The 16,728-nt window shown below is 38.3% G+C and overlaps 1 protein-coding gene across 1 annotated transcript in view; it reads right to left on the bottom strand.

The window, feature by feature from the left end:
• LOC107596646 (serine/threonine-protein phosphatase 6 regulatory ankyrin repeat subunit A) overlaps positions 1 to 16,728 on the bottom strand; it is a 36,759-nt gene that overhangs the window by 8,038 nt on the left and 11,993 nt on the right. Inside the window, exons 5-23 of the mRNA XM_016287424.1 lie at positions 13,134 to 13,334; positions 12,857 to 12,944; positions 12,620 to 12,762; positions 11,437 to 11,649; positions 11,273 to 11,351; positions 11,065 to 11,179; positions 10,786 to 10,868; positions 10,626 to 10,689; positions 8,312 to 8,380; positions 8,084 to 8,224; positions 7,885 to 7,996; positions 7,779 to 7,805; positions 7,618 to 7,692; positions 7,301 to 7,502; positions 2,248 to 2,335; positions 2,039 to 2,156; positions 1,721 to 1,940; positions 807 to 894; positions 643 to 726 (exon numbers count right to left, since the gene is read on the bottom strand). Coding sequence (XP_016142910.1) covers positions 643 to 726; positions 807 to 894; positions 1,721 to 1,940; positions 2,039 to 2,156; positions 2,248 to 2,335; positions 7,301 to 7,502; positions 7,618 to 7,692; positions 7,779 to 7,805; positions 7,885 to 7,996; positions 8,084 to 8,224; positions 8,312 to 8,380; positions 10,626 to 10,689; positions 10,786 to 10,868; positions 11,065 to 11,179; positions 11,273 to 11,351; positions 11,437 to 11,649; positions 12,620 to 12,762; positions 12,857 to 12,944; positions 13,134 to 13,334 — 2,210 coding nt within the window. The remainder of the gene's footprint in view (positions 1 to 642; positions 727 to 806; positions 895 to 1,720; positions 1,941 to 2,038; positions 2,157 to 2,247; positions 2,336 to 7,300; positions 7,503 to 7,617; positions 7,693 to 7,778; positions 7,806 to 7,884; positions 7,997 to 8,083; positions 8,225 to 8,311; positions 8,381 to 10,625; positions 10,690 to 10,785; positions 10,869 to 11,064; positions 11,180 to 11,272; positions 11,352 to 11,436; positions 11,650 to 12,619; positions 12,763 to 12,856; positions 12,945 to 13,133; positions 13,335 to 16,728) is intronic.

Below are 16,728 nucleotides of genomic sequence, written 5' to 3'. Positions count from 1 at the left end.
CTTCAGGCGGGTGACGTAAGACGCCGCCTTTGCGCATGCGCTGCTCAGAAGTGACGAACGCGGAACCGCAGGGGAGAGATCAAAACAAAACAACGATCACGAATTTGAAGTACAAAACGAGGATTTGTAAAGAAGAATGTCGGAGGATTTCGATATAAGCCAAGAGGAGACTGGTTTTCCTTTGCTAAATTAGGGAAACTTTGCTTCCTTTGCTCCTGTTAACAAATGTTGGTTTACACGAGACTCACCGGCGCATGCACAACGCCAACATTTTACGGCATCCTCCCGGAGCTACTACTGGCGCAAGCTAAATTAAAGTGATTATTACATTTTGAATATGGATATTTTTCACAGGAGGCCTTTGTTCACCCTCCGGAGCCGTGTCAGGCACTTTTTTATTATGGATGGATGCGCTTTATTTCACTTCTTTTGGACTGATGAACTGCAACACCCACTGATTGCCATTAAACAGCTTGGAAGATCAAAGTCAATTTTTAATATAACTCCGATTCATCCGAAAGAAGAAAGTCATATACGCCTAGGATGGCTTGAGGGTGAGTAAAAAAATGGGCTAATTTTCATTTTTGGGTGAACTATCCCTTTAATAGATGAAAGACTAAATAAACGGAATAAGACCAGTACCTGTTTTTGGAATCAGTTGAATTGACGATGGCAGGACTAAGTGTGTCTATCAACATCTCAGCTGCTCCTTCATTGTCATTTATACTGAAGGTCATAAAAAAACAGCTTCAATATTTTGCCCTTTTAAACCCAATCACATACCAACCCAAACCAAATACACTTACACAGCACAGTGAAGGGGGCTAAAGGTGTTCCCTTCAGTCTTATGAAATAACTCCTGCTCCAGCAACACTTCAACACATGTGTCATGACCTGCAGAGAGATAATTTGATGTAACAACAGTTTATCTAACAAGCTTCTGGAGTCCTGCTCAAAGAAAAAATAAATAAATCAGACATGGCGATCATATTTTGTGATTGTGCTGGTTGGCATTTCACCTTGTAGGGTCTAGTCACAACAAACCAGACCTTTGAGATTTCAACAAAGAGATTTTAAAATGAAACTGCATTCCTATGAACCCTTTCCCAACAAGTTTAGTCTTTTTCCCAGATTATTTAAAATAAATAAATAGGAGTTTCTCGGATTAATGCAAGTGACATCTGTATATTTCAGAATAACATACTTTCATTTTGGTTTTAACATTTTGCATTGAATGACAAACAGACACCAAAGTGCCATTTACAGGGTTCCCACCCTTTCTGACCAATGAATTTCCATGACTTGTCCAGACAATCATAATTAATACATTATCATCATTACACAAAGATTACTGAAGAGGATTTCCATTTGTACGCAAATAACTATTTCTTAAAATAAGATTATGCATAATAATTACGCTTACGCGTGAGTGAAAATCTCTAAAAAGGTAAACAAGCTTAAATTTGAACGTAGCTCAAGAGGTTTCGACTTCCTGAGCCTTCAAACTGATCATAACCAGAAATTCAAAGTAGTACATTTACTTTACATTAAATTACTATAGAACTTTCTAAGACTTTTCTATGTCTGGAAACCAGTTTTAAAAATCCCTGACATTTCAATGAGAGTGGGAACCCTGCATTATTTTCATCAGACTTGGTGCAAGCAGGCCTTTAAACTGGTAGGGTGTATCGAGCTGTGATTGGCAAGTGTGTTTATTCACCGTTGTAACAGGCCCAGTGCAAGGGAGTGTAGCCCTGGTGGTCAGTGATGACAGGAATGGTCTCTACTGACTGGGCAGCATGCAGAAGGCCCCCTAGAACCCCAACGTGGCCACAGGCAGACGCAAGGTGCACTGGAGAACGCCCCCTACTGTCCCGTACCATGAAACTGGCATTGTGCTGCAGCAGGGCCTCCACACACTCCTCATGACCCGTCACCGCCTGAATGGAACACAAACCCATGAGCCACGCTTTGAAGCACTAACACAGGTGAGTGCCAGAGCCAGAAGAAATACAGAAGAAAATCAGTCGTGATTTACCCCTCTGTGTAGAGCAGTGCGGCCCCATTTGTCTTTGGCATCGACATTGGCTCCTTTATTAATAAGGGAGTAAACACAGTCTGTGTGTCCACCCAGCACTGACAGCATCAGAGGCGTCCTGAAAATCATATATATGAATATGACTCCGCAATCTATAATTTCCATTATTCTCTACAAGGAGAAACTGGAAAATTGTCTCATGTACTTACTGGCCAATCCCATCCTGAATGTCCACTGCACTCTGTAGGTCAGCATTTCCGATGAGCAAACGGAGACATTCAGAGTGACCATTTGTGGCTGCAAGGCAAAAGAGAAGACACATATGTGTGTCATGAGAGTGTATGTCCATACATGAACAGTAAATCATTCTGGCATTTGCAATAGACTGATATACAGTGGGTACGGAAAGTATTCAGACCCCCTTAAATTTTTCACTCTTTGTTATATTGCAGCCATTTGCTAAAATCATTTAAGTTAATTTTTTTTCCTCATTAATGTACACACAGCACCCCATATTGACAGAAAAACACAGAATTGTTGACATTTATGCAGATTTATTAAAAAAATTATTTATAATAAATAAAAAGAAAATAAGTGGAAAGAATAGAGAATGCTAGTGTTAGATGCTTTTTCCCTTTATAAATAAAACAAGTAGTTAGAACAGAAATAGAATAGAGAGTGCTAGAGTTAGAGGGTCAAATGAAGATGAAAGAGATGTTTTCAGCCGTTTCTTGAAAATATTAAGGACTCAGCTGCTTGGATTGAGTTGGGCAGGTCATTCCACCAGGAGGGAACAGTTAATGTAGAAGTCCATGAAAGTTTTATCTCAGGTAGAATGCAAAATGTTTCAATAAAAGCATTTCAGTCAAATGTAATTTATGCAATATTTCAAACCTTTAACCCACTTGGGAAAATCAACCCATGGCAACAGTTTAAAAGTAGCCATTCTGTGGAAAAAAATGCAGACTTTGCAACCCTGCATCCAACAAGAGCTGCAGGAGTCTGATTTGACTGATCACAGGTCGAGAATAAGGAGAGATGACTGACAAGACCATGCTGGAGTATACGCTCAACAGATTCTGAGCTCATTGACAAATATCTGATCACCTCTTCTTCGCTGATCTGAATTGCAGGTGTGGGGGAGAGGGGGGTTGCTGGAGGTGTGAATGGTTGTGTGGAGAGGTGTTCAGGGCGGGTGCGGGGTGTCTTTTCAAACCTGCAGTAGAACTCGTTCAGATCGTCTGCCAGGTGTTGATTCTCCGCAGTGCTGGGGGATGGTGTCTTGTAATTGGTGATTTCTTTTAGACTTTTCCACACTGATGCCGAGTCTCTGGAAGAGAATTTAATCCTTATAAGGAATAAGGAGAGATGACTGACAAGAACATGCTGGAGTATCTTGTAAGATGTGCTCCCTTTACACAGATTGCGAAATCGAAAGTGAAAGTAAACAGTGCAAACGCTTATTCAAAAATATTTAAATACACCGCATCCTGAGAGCGGCTCCCTGATGCACCAAAATTATATACTATATTAGAATGTTTAAAGAAGTGGACACGAAAATCGCAGGAGCGAAACACATGTTGCGGGAGCAGGCGGCAATGGTCAGAGATTCAGCGGGAATGGGATTAAAAAAAAACAGCCGAATCCCGGACATTTTGGGCAATTAAGAAATTCTGGCCGGACATTGGCCAAGCATGTCTCCAGACCTAAACCCTATTGAGCATCTCAAGGTCTCTTACATCCACCACCTCCGTGATGTCGTCATGGAGGAGCGGAAGAGGACTCCAGTGGCAACCTGTGAAGCTCTGGTGAACTCCATGCCCAAGAGGGTTAAGGCAGTGCTGGAAAATAATGGTGGCCACACAAAATATTGACACTTTGGGTCCAATTTGGACATTTTCACTTAGGGGTGTACTCACATTTGTGGCCAGCGGTTTAGACATTAATGGCTGTGTGTGGAGTTATTTTGAGGGGACAGCAAATTTACACTGTTATACAAGCTGTACACGCACTACTTTACATTGTAGCAAAGTGTCATTTCTTCAGTGTTGTCACATGAAAAGATATAATAAAATATTTACAAAAATGTGAGGGGTGTACTCACTTCTGTGATATACTGTATGTGAGATCAAATTCATTTCTATCATTAAATCCATTACCCTTGAGTACATATACAAATATAAAGAAAATAAAAAATGATTTTTTCTTTACAAATATTTCATTTTCAACATGCGTTCATATTACCTGCTATCTTAAATATCTAATCCTTTGAGTAAAAATAAAAACATTTACATATTAAAAAGATAATAGAATTGAGCTTATATTAATTTCTAACAATTGTCATCATTAAAAGCACTGTTCTTTGATTAAATAAAAAATATAATACCAACAATATTTAATTCCAGCATGCATGTGGTCATATTCATTTTTAACATCTTTATCCTTTGAGAAAAAGTTACAAAAAATAGAGCACTTCAAAATAAAGAAAAAAATTTAATAGTAATAAACCAAACAGAAATAATTCATAGTAATAAATATTACTTAAAGGTACAATATGTAAGTTCACCGCTAGAGGGCGCGTATTCAAAACAAACAAAGACCTTAACACACACTGGAAAAACTGCAGTGCCTTTAGGTGATTGCTTACATATGTCCACATCAATCAACTGATTAAAAGCACCCTTCCCTGTAAGTGGGAACCATAAATTATTTAGGTTTAATATAAAAGAATATTAATGATTATTGAGGAATGATTTATTTAAACTTTAGTAATAAAACTTTCTGAAATATGGCCTTTATCAAAACGCTGTCACTCTGATTCAGGATTAATGCTGACTTTCATTGATCATATAGCCATTAACATTCACTCTTTTTGATGTACCAATGGCCATTTACCACAGAACAGAAGTGAGTAGAGTGAAGTTTTGCCACTGGATGTAAAAGCACACTGTTACACACAAAAGATATGAAACCTGAGTTTGAAGTAGGGTGGCCATCTGTCCATTATTAGGTCAGATAGTCCAGTTTTGACAATGTAGGTATATTGAGACAGATGCTCATTTGTCCTCCTTTTAAGATTGTTAATGTTATGTTCAAGTTAATATTAACTGATATACATTTCAAACACAATATTGTCAGTATGTACTTTGCCAAACATTGCGTCTCAGATTAATACGGAGGGGTTTCATTCCTGAATGATTCAGCGTTTTTGAACGAATCGTTCTTGTGAATCCTTCACACAAGGACCAAAATTTTTTTTTATTATCTTTCTTTATTTATTCCTTCTCTTTCTAGCTTGTACTTATTTGAACAATGTCTAAGAACTTGGTATTACAACCACTTCCTGTGTCTGTTTGCCTCTTTAAGAAGAATCGCTTTATGTATCCCCCAATTGTAAGTCGCTTTGGATAAAAGCGTCTGCTAAATGACTAAATGTAAATGTAAATGTAATACAGCCTCAAATTAGAAATTTGCTACCACTGCTACCACTGCCAGACAAAAAACCGACGACAGCTGTGGTTAAACACGATAAAACGAGCAGACTGGACAGAAAGGATCGTCAAAAATGCTCGCGTTTGCAGCGCACACTTCTTATCAGAAAAGGTTCAATAAAGTATTGTCTTTTGTTGTTATGGGCGTGTCTACAGATTTCTTGCTATAGGTCTATGTTTCTTTCATCTCAAGACTATGTTGTATTTCTGGATTTTTTTTCTCATTTTGTCTCTCATAGTTGAGGTATACCTATGATGAAAATTACAGGCCTCTCTCATCTTTTTAAGTGGGAGAACTTGCACAATTGGTGGCTGACTAAATACTTTTTTCCCCCACTGTATGCATCTTCATCATGACTAGATAGACACTAGATAGGTGAGTTTGTCTTTACTATACACGTTAGATGTGATCACCTCACAGTAACAATCCTGTCAGATCGTCCATCCTTTGAGTGAGAGTGTAACGTTACAGGTCGGCTGATCTGGTTTCGTGGTTAAAGTTAACCTTTTCGACATGTTTCCATGTTGTCCTTGCTCAGCAAAAGCATGGACGCGATGTTGTCTGGGGGTTTAGCAAAAGGAGAGTGGGACGGTGGGCGGTGCTCGGGGTGGTGACTGAAGGCAGTGACTGTGTAGTTCTGACGTCAATTTTTTACGGAAGTCACAACGGTTCGTGAAAAATAGCTAGAACTTTAAGCAGGCTGTGTGAACTTTACTGTGGACTGACTGTTTTGAAACTTATATGGTAGTTAAATAGCCCCTAGACCTCAGTAATCGTGAAAAAAGCCAGGAAATTTCATTTCTATTGTTTTGACAATATGGGACCTTTAAAGATTTATTAACATCGTAGTATGAAGCAGAGTGAGGCAGAAAGCCGTCGAAGCGAAACGAGGCCGCTGAAGTAATTGCTAATGAGAGACGAGAGTGACACACGGCTCGAAAGCAGAAGAGCTTTGATTGTGCCACACTTTAGCGCTTCCGCCTTCCCTTCCGGTCATGCGTATGTGGGGAAAAGCAGCGCCGTTTTATTATACTAGATACGTTTGAAAGTTCTGTTATAATGCTACTCTGTGCGGTTGTCACCCGTCTAATAATATGCACAACATTTTAAAGCATCTTTGGTGTTTCCATGTTTTCCACATGTCATTGGCAGGCGACACAATGACACTATGGACACGTCCCGTGTCACAAGTTAAAATTGCTTATTTCTTTGGATTTAAACATTCTTCGAAACATTTGGGATAATTTAAGTACACAAGTCAGCAAAATATATAACACTGTTCTAGTGGCTTTTGGATATTTTATTTAAAAAAAATCATATATTGTGCCTTTAATACTTAATAATAGTAATATTTAATAACTAAGATATGGCTGTTTTTTAAATAAATTTTTTAAATTGTATTATCAATATTGCCACTGAAAAATCCATATCGGTTGCCACAGGACTCACTTTCCTTAGACGGAGTTCTATTAAAGTCCCTTTCAAGGAAAGTCTGTTCACTCAGCGGCCATATTTGCAACGCCTCCGGGCAGCTATTTCAGGCATCCAAAAATATTCCGCCATATTATGCTTTGCAGTTTCTCCCATTCATAAGTAATAGGAGTGATCCATCTTTGTATATCTATAGTCTTTGGTTTGATTATAAAATATGACTTTTTCCTTTTAATTAACAAATAAAAATAATTCAGATTCCCAACTGATCTGTGTCTGGTCACAAATTATGCAAAAAACTGAACGTCATGTAATCTCATTAGTCTTTGTACACCATACCAGCGGCGTGGATGGGGGTGCGCTTGAGCGTGTAGTCTTTCACTAGGATGGAAGCCCCCTGGTTGATGAGCACATCCACACATTCAACGTGGCCTTTGAAGGCAGCTAGGTCCAGCGGCGTGTGTCCTTGTGCTGTTCTCACATCCAAATCCAGCAAAGACTGAACCAGTACCTCAAGAGCCTGGTGATGTCCATGATATGCCTGAGGACATCCGTTAAAACAACCATTAAATATAATCTGAGAAGAACCCAAGCCAGAAAGCATAAGAGAATTTTCCCAATATCTGGTGCACAAACAAGATGGAGACTGTACTCACAGCCAGGTGGAGAGGGCTCACAGGAGCACGTACATCAGAGTCATTTAGGATGTCTGTCCCTGAGGTTTCCATTAACTTCAAAACAAGACAACAGATCTAACTAGGTCTCATCACTCTGCGACAAACTTAAAGAGGTTTATGTTGAGCGTCACAGCACTTACCACATCTAAAGGAGTTTCACTCGCAATCTGATGAAGAATACAGAAATATATTAAGTTGAAAATATTAAAAACATAGACCTAATCACATGATTTTAAGTCATCTCACCAGCTCCAGACACAGGCGGTGTCCATAAGCAGAGGCGTAATGCACTGCATTGTAGCCCTGATTGTCTCGGATCCCTGGGTTGGCGTCATTCCTCAGCAAATATTCCAGGCACCTAGTTAGCGAACGAGAGAGACTGGTAAATACATGTCGTTTAACAAGTTATGCACAATAATCACTCGTATGCAATACAGTAACTCACTTTCCATCTGCGTCAGAAGCAGCGGCGTAGTGGAGGGGGGTGCAGCCCCTCTTGTCAAGCTCATTGACATTGGCTCCTGAACCCACCAAAGCAAACAGGCACTGGTAGTTGCAGTTTGCAGCTGCGTAGTGCAAAGGTGTCCTAAAGAAGAGATTGTATGCTCAAGCCTCACGATCAAAAATATCATACTGCATAATGAATGACTATTGAAGTGCAGAGTAAACACACCTTCCAAAGCTGTCCTTCCTGTTGAAATCTGCACCCGTGTTGAGGAGAAGATTCAGACACTCAAGGTTCCTGTGGTAGAAAACGCATATTAGATAAAGCAATACAGACTCAAGCTACGTGAATGAAACATTAAATGGGTTGCACTAGATTGGTCAGTGACAAAGATAAAGTATTCACAATAAAAAAATACAAACCCCATTCCAAAAAAGTTGGGACACTGTACAAATTGTGAGTAAAAAAGGAATGGAATAATTTACAAATCTCATAAACTTATATTTTATTCACAATAGAATATAGATAACATATCAAATGTTGAAAGTGAGACATTTTGAAATGTCATGCCAAATATTGGCTCATTTTGGATTTCATGAGAGCTACACATTCCAAAAAAGTTGGGACAGGTAGCAATAAGAGGCCGGAAAAGTTAAATGTACATATAAGGAACAGCTGGAGGACCAATTTGCAACTTATTAGGTCAATTGGCAACATGATTGAGTATAAAAAGAGCCTCTCAGAGTAGCAGTGTCTCTCAGAAGTCAAGATGGGCAGAGGATCACTAATTCCCCCAATGCTGCGGCGAAAAATAGTGAAGCAATATCAGAAAGGAGTTTCTCAGAGACAAATTGCAAAGAGTTTGAAGTTATCATCATCTACAGTGCATAATATCATCCAAAGATTCAGAGAATCTGGAACAATCTCTGTGCGTAAGGGTCAAGGCCGGAAAACCATACTGGATGCCCGTGATCTTCGGGCCCTTAGACGGCACTGCATCACATACAGGAATGCTACTGTAATGGAAATCACAACATGGGCTCAGGAATACTTCCAGAAAACATCGTCGGTGAACACAATCCACCGTGCCATTCGCCGTTGCCGGCTAAAACTCTATAGGTCAAAAAAGAAGCCATATCTAAACATGATCCAGAAGCGCAGGCGTTTTCTCTGGGCCAAGGCTCATTTAAAATGGACTGTGGCAAAGTGGAAAACTGTTCTGTGGTCAGACGAATCAAAATTTGAAGTTCTTTTTGGAAAACTGGGACGCCATGTCATACGGACTAAAGAGGACAAGGACAACCCAAGTTGTTATCAGCGCTCGGTTCAGAAGCCTGCATCTCTGATGGTATGGGGTTGCATGAGTGCGTGTGGCATGGGCAGCTTACACATCTGGACAGGCACCATCAATGCTGAAAGGTATATCCAAGTTTTAGAACAACATATGCTCCCATCCAGGCGTCGTCTCTTTCAGGGAAGACCTTGCATTTTCCAACATGACAATGCCAGACCACATACTGCATCAATTACAACATCATGGCTGCGTAGAAGGAGGATCCGGGTACTGAAATGGCCAGCCTGCAGTCCAGATCTTTCACCCATAGAAAACATTTGGCGCATCATAAAGAGGAAGATGCGACAAAGAAGACCTAAGACAGTTGAGCAACTAGAAGCCTGTATTAGACAACTTGTCTCCTTAGTCCCCAGACGTTTGCAGACTGTTATAAAAAGAAGAGGGGATGCCACAGAGTGGTAAACATGGCCTTGTCCCAACTTTTTTGAGATGTGTTGATGCCATGAAATTTAAAATCAACTTATTTTTCCCTTTAAATGATACATTTTCTCAGTTTAAACATTTGATATGTCATCTATGTTGTATTCTGAATAAAAGTTCTTAGAAACATACACATTGATGCTGGTTTCATATGATTTGAAAAACATTGATACCATTTAAATGAAAATGTAGTGATGTTGTATTGCAACCAACAGTAAATATTTTAGCTATATTTTAATAATACTTAACTTGCACACTGGATACATATGTACAAATAATTTAAAAAAAAAAGTTACTTAAAAACAATGTTTTACTCTAAAAAGTATTTTATACAAATAATTAACTATAAATAACATTAAATTTTTTCACATTCTACAATATGAACTAACCTTGGCATAGCCTTATCATAAAAAGGTTAAATTACCGGATATTTTAAGACACTCAATTATGAGTGTGCAAGAGTCTTTATGATAGCATTTCATGATTTAAGTTTTTTTTCCCCTATATGTTGACAAACGTTTTTAAAATATAAATAAGTCTTGTTTTGTAAAGACATTGTATTTGTATAAATTGTTAAAATATTTTTAGGCAACATAAATATGATTACGCAAAACTAATACAGGTTCTTTTATTGTATTATTTTAATACCTCTGACATTCATGCCCCCCAAAACTGTATAATTCTTTTTTTTTTTTTTTTTTTATAAATAAACAGATTGGGACCAAGAAAAACTGTCATCACTGACCATAAAATCAAAAATAATCTCACCCGCCGGCAGCAGCAGCATGTAAACAGGTCCTTCCAAAGTCATCAGGGGTGTCTATATCAAAGCCTGGAAGACAGAGACTTGCTGTTACACAGCAATAAATTATGTAATCCATGCACAAAAAGTGCACTGGCTAACTATCTGAGCACTGATACAGCTTACCAGATGACAGCAGCTTACGGCAGCAGTCCGAGAAGCCGCTGAGAGCAGCCAAATGCAGTGGAAACATGCCATGAACTCCCCTCCTAAAAGAAAGATCCAATGTTACAACCAGACAGACAGGAGCATCTCGCTGTGTATGCACGTGGGATCAATTACAAAATTCTTGGATGTCTGAATAATGAATTTCTGCCTACATCGATATTTCCACAGTTAAGGCATAAATTAAACAAAGCTGTTATATTCAGTAATTAGCAAGCACATGGGAATGAGAATTCTTACTTGGCTGTATCAGCTCCATTAGTGATCAGTGTGTTGATGAGAAGTTCGTGTCCGTATCGAGCTGCTATGTGCAGAGGAGTATTCCCGTTCTTATCTTCACAGTCTATCTCAGCACCTACACATACACGAAACAAACAAGACGCTGTCAGACACTGCAGGTTTGCACATTAGTAACGGCAAATTTCAAATGTCAAAACTCAAGGCTCACCATTTTGAATAATCGCCTGAGATCTTGAGAACCTCCCGTGGATTGCGGTCATATGTAGAGGAGTCTTACCATCCTTACTCTGCAAAAAGATAAATAACACCAAGTTACAATGGAACACACTGGTGATTTTTGTCACACACGTGCAGCCATAATAAAGGTCCCACCTTGATATTGACATCAGCTCCATTTCCCACGAGCAGCTCAAGGCAGAGCGCTCCGTGACGTGAGGCGGCAGTGAAGTGCAGGGGTGCGAAGCCCTTCTCATTAACCTGGTTCACATTCGCGCCACACTCGATCAGCTCGTTCACCACCACATCCTGACCGTTGTAGCATGCCACGTGCAGCGACGTGTTCCCATATGCGTTTGGCTCATTCATCTGTAAGCATGTCCACAGTTCAAATGCTCAGACATTCACACTGCGGTTTAATTACGGTATAACTGAATGAAACTGAACAGAGGTGTGCAACCAATTTAAGCACTGTGGCGTAGCCCAATTAGTTATAGATGCTCTTCATAAGCACAGCAGTCTACTCTTTTAGTTCTTTTGAAGCAGATCTCTCCAGAACTACCACATTTTGCTATAAGTTTGATTGCATCATATAATAATTGCTGTTAATATTGTTCATCGTCTGTTTTATTACGTCTTATATTGATTTTTCCGTACTGCTGGTTCGTCTGGTCAGAGGAGAACTGGCCCCCCGACTGAGCCTGGTTTCTCCCAAGGTTTTTTCTCCATTCTGTCACCGATGGAGTTTTGGTTCCTTGCCGCTGTCGCCTCTGGCTTGCTTAGTTGGGGACACTTCATTTCCAGCGATATCGTTGACATGATTGCAAAGATATTATTTAAACTGAGCTGGATGATGACATCACTGAATTCAATGATGAACTGTCTTTAACTGAAAAATTAGTGTTTACTATTGTCATTTTGCATTATTGACACACTATTTTCCTAATTAATGCTGTTCAGTTGCTTTGACACAATCTGTATTGTTAAAAGCACTATATAAATAAAGGTGACTTGACTTGACCTCCATGCCAATAATTAAAGCAAAAGGAGCCCCTACCAAGTATTGAGTACATGTACAGTAAATTAACATACTTTCCAGAAGTGTGTTTTTTAGTGTGACATATCAGCATCACTCATCAAAAAATCTGTATGTTAATCACTAATTAAAACACCTCTCTATTATTTACAAGCTGTAAATCAAGGAAGAATCATAACATTAGTGTTATGACAAATTTTTCTTATAAAACTTAATGGCCATTATAATCTATAATGTACATATTCAATATCGCCCAGTAGACAGACATGTATGTTAAGAAAGTATGACAATGTGAACACTCACATCCACTCCTAGGTCCAGCAGATACTTCACTACACTGATCATCCCGCTGGACGCTGCAGCATGGAGGGGTGTGTAAGCTTTCTTATCCTTACACGTAACCTCAGCACCATGAGACACCAGCAGTTTGACCACCTCCATGTGACCTGAGGGGTTGAGGGTTTGAAAGGGTTTTGAATTTACAAGACCCCACATATGGTTGTGCAAAAGGCTGGAAAACAAATAATTGCTTTGTCTCACCCATGTATGCCGCCCAGTGGATCGCCCTTCTGTCCTTCTTATCAAACGCATTTATATTTGCCCCCCTGGATAGCAGTAACCGCACCATCTGACAGCAGAAAAACATGCATTACACTTTACACATGGAGGACAATAAAACAATACATTTGCAGTGTGTAAAAAAACTTAATTTAAATAATGTTAAATATTGATCTTTCAATTGTACCTCGAAGTACTTTATGAATTCTGAACCATAATTTCAACAAACCCACACATATGCAAATGGATATTCACTGACCTCCAGGTGGCCACTGAAGGCAGCGTGGTGCAGAGCTGTGCGTCCAGCCCGATCTGATACATTAACATTGCTGAGCAGTGGCACCAATGCCTCAGCGCAGCGGACCGCTTTGTTAGCAGCGGCCACATGTAGAGGAGTCTGCCAGTTCTTATCGCGAGCGTTCACATCGGCAGAGTGCTTCAACAAAACCTGCACCGCCTCCTGCAGCACACAAGGTCACAGGAAGAGACGGATCAATTATCTGAAGCATTACTTTTTATTTTGTTCCCTTAATTTGTGGTTGCATACTTTCAGAACTTCAAGCAAGTCACAATTTGTTAATTTACACATATGAGCTCAAGTCAAAAATATTAGTGCCTGAAGATTCAGATACAGGGTTTTTGCAGGTTTAATGAAGGTAAATTTAAGACCTTTTAAAGACCAAGTAAAAAAGAAATTAAGGAATTAATTAAAGAGAACACAACACGTCAATATATTCTCTTAATTTAAATGTCTAGGGAGCACACGAGTAGTAAAGATTGAAAAATACAACATCCAACCAATCTCCATTACTTTATCATTCATTTTACAAAATAAAATAGCTTGAATTGCTCTGCTCCCAACCACTAGAATATGGAAATAACTTTTACTGTACCTTCCATTTACACTGCAAAAAATATTTGACACATTTTCTCTTGTTTTAAGCATAAACTCACTTAATTTTGTTCAGTTTTTCCAAGATTTTACATTTTAAGTAAATGTATCTTAATTTAAGAATGTTTAAATGTTTGTATTGGAAAATATATGCATTTTTTGCAGTGCATGCAACATGCAACTTTTTAAGGCCTTGATTTATGGAAGGGCAAATTAAGAAATTTTAAGACTCACAAAAACCCTGTAAACCTAACAGAAGCTTTTACTTATATATTTGCTTTATTGTTTTTATTTACTCTTTTGCTTGCATTTTTTTTTTCTTTTACTGTTACTTTGATAATTACTGGATGCAATTAGTGGTCAACCGATATATCGGCCGATATTTGGTATTTGTTCTCAAATACCGGCATCGGCCGATAAGTTTTCCTGTTTGGCCGATGCGTTTGAGGCGGGGAGTTTTATTTTGAAGGCACGACGGACTTTTATTTTGACGGCAATGAGAACGGCAGCGCCTGAGCACACAGCGCTTACATTCTCCCTCTTGTTTGCTGTTGTCGTTAACAATTCTGTCTAATATGGATAGAATAATCAGATAGACCGGTTAAACAAAGTATCATAATGATTGCTTTTATATTATTGGTAGAAAGGGAAACATTATAATACTTTCTCGTTTGCCATCAGCATTCAGCAAATACGCATTTATATCATTTAAACAAATCTTTGAATGACTAACGAACATTTAATTTCACAAACCTTGCAAACTTAGTCGAATCCAGATCTTTTGAAGTGTGCATTTGTATCCTGCATGATCGCGTGTTCTCTGCGTAACGGTCGGCCCGTGCGAATTGAATGCAGACAAGAGGAGAGTTCAGCTTCACTGGAGACGCGCTCTCGACAAACTTTAACCTCGTGATTTCAAATTATGCTGTGCTTTATGCATTTGCCCACTGCAATATTCATGTCATTTCCACTGTGTAAAATGAGTGTTACCTTGGTTTTTTTTTCATAAATATGATTCCCAATGCACACAAACTTCCCAGAATACTGAGTGCCCTGTTGGTTACAGTGTGTACTTCCTTTTTAATTATATTTTTATTAAATATTTATTTATTTGTGAAAAATACTTTGTCATCTAAAGTATATGTATGTTTATTTTACACATTTTTTTAATCCATTGTCAAATTATTTCAAATTTCTTAAATATTAAAATAAATAAAATTATATCGGCCACCCTGCTTTCCAAGATTTCGGCATCGGCTGTCAAAAAAAAAACAATATCGGTCTACCACTAGATGCAATGTTTACCTAATTTATGGAATGTTTACTTAATCACTTGTAGACTACACAGCAGTTTCATTTAAAATATTTATATAAAATATAGGTAACACTTTAGTATGAGGACCAATTTTGACTATTAACTAATTGCTTATTAGCGTGCTCATTAACATATTGACTGTTTATTAGTACTTATAAAGCACATTCTGCGTGACCATATTCTACATCCCTAATCCTACCCAATTCCTAAACTTGATAAATACCTTACTAACTACTAATAAGCAGCAAATCAGGAGTTTGAGGCAAAAGTCATAGTTAGTGGTTTGTTAATAGCAAGAATGGGACCTTAAAATAAAGTGTGACCAAAATATTTAACTTATATATATATATATATATATATAAAAAATATATATTTGTTCATTTCAAAAGCACATTAGCTTTTGCTGTGCTGTCGGAATCTGTGTCACTATTTTGGCATTCCCTAAAGAAATTATGGTACTGTGATAATTATGTTCTTCAGGAAGCAAAGTTTAAGCAAAACCTACAGAATCCAAGCGTGTGTCTCTGTGTTGTAATACCTCACTGCAGGATGCCACTGCGCGGTGCAGAGGAGTCAGCCATTTGTTGTCTTTGGCATTCACCCTCGCCCCTACATCACAAGCAAAACATGAACAACAGTATGACAATACATCAAAGCCACATTTGAAGACACCTGGAATCAAAGAGAGAAGATACGAGAAGCTTCAGAAAATTAGTTTCATTATCCTAAATATTCCAGATGCATTTACCTGATAAAATTAAGAGCTCTATAATCTCAGCATCTCCTAGGTAAGCAGCTGCGTGCAGCGGTGTCCTTTTTTCGTTGTCCTGAAAGAAAAGAAAGAACGTTTATTTATTAAGTGAACCAATTCGAAATATAAGGTGGATCAATTTAAAATCCAGCCATTTTTTTCTTACTTGTACATTCACATCCTCTTTCTTGAAAACGAGAGAGCGTACTTCATCCGGATCAACATTAAAAATAGCTTTTAGCAGGGCAGGCTGAAAGACAGAGAGACACACACTTCAAGTCACACAACTAACAATGAGAAACATGGCCAAATCTGAACTGTGACATTTCATCTGTGCCCTGACAGGTAAACTTAAATGCAGAGTCTGATAACTTGTTTGCAATAACTGGGTAAACATGGTTGAATCTCTTCCCTAAAGACTTCTGACAGCAAACCGAAGCAACAGCACCTTGAGTTAGTGTTGTCATGAGACTGCCTGTGTATTGCTTATGTAAGTGCATCCTCAAGTGCCAGTGATTCTAAATAAAACCAGCCTCTGCCTCCTCGCTTTGTCTTTTCGAGCTGCACTGCAAATTGACATTTCATTCTTTAATCATTGGTCAATTTTCTTTCCCTTACAATGATTTAAAAAAAAAAAAAACATGTCATGCTTTCATTCTAGTAAACAAACATTAATGTTTTAAAGGAGAGATTATAACATTGAATTTTGTTTCTTTAATCAGCATTTCGTCACAGAATTTCATAATTTGGATTCCATCTTTCCCAGTACAATAAATCTCTCAAAATTGTTAAAGGGGCCATATGATGTTGCTAAAAAATAACATTATTTTGTGTATTTGGTGTAATAAAATGTGTTTAATGTGGTTTAAGGTAAAAAAATATATATATATATATAT

The sequence above is a fragment of the Sinocyclocheilus grahami genome, unplaced genomic scaffold, assembly GCF_001515645.1.
Source record: "Sinocyclocheilus grahami isolate Dianchi unplaced genomic scaffold, SAMN03320097.WGS_v1.1 scaffold222.1, whole genome shotgun sequence".
Classification (NCBI taxonomy): Eukaryota; Metazoa; Chordata; class Actinopteri; order Cypriniformes; family Cyprinidae; genus Sinocyclocheilus; species Sinocyclocheilus grahami.
The sequence above is the reverse complement of the archived record's forward strand: the minus strand, read 5'-3'. Positions and strand labels throughout refer to the sequence as shown.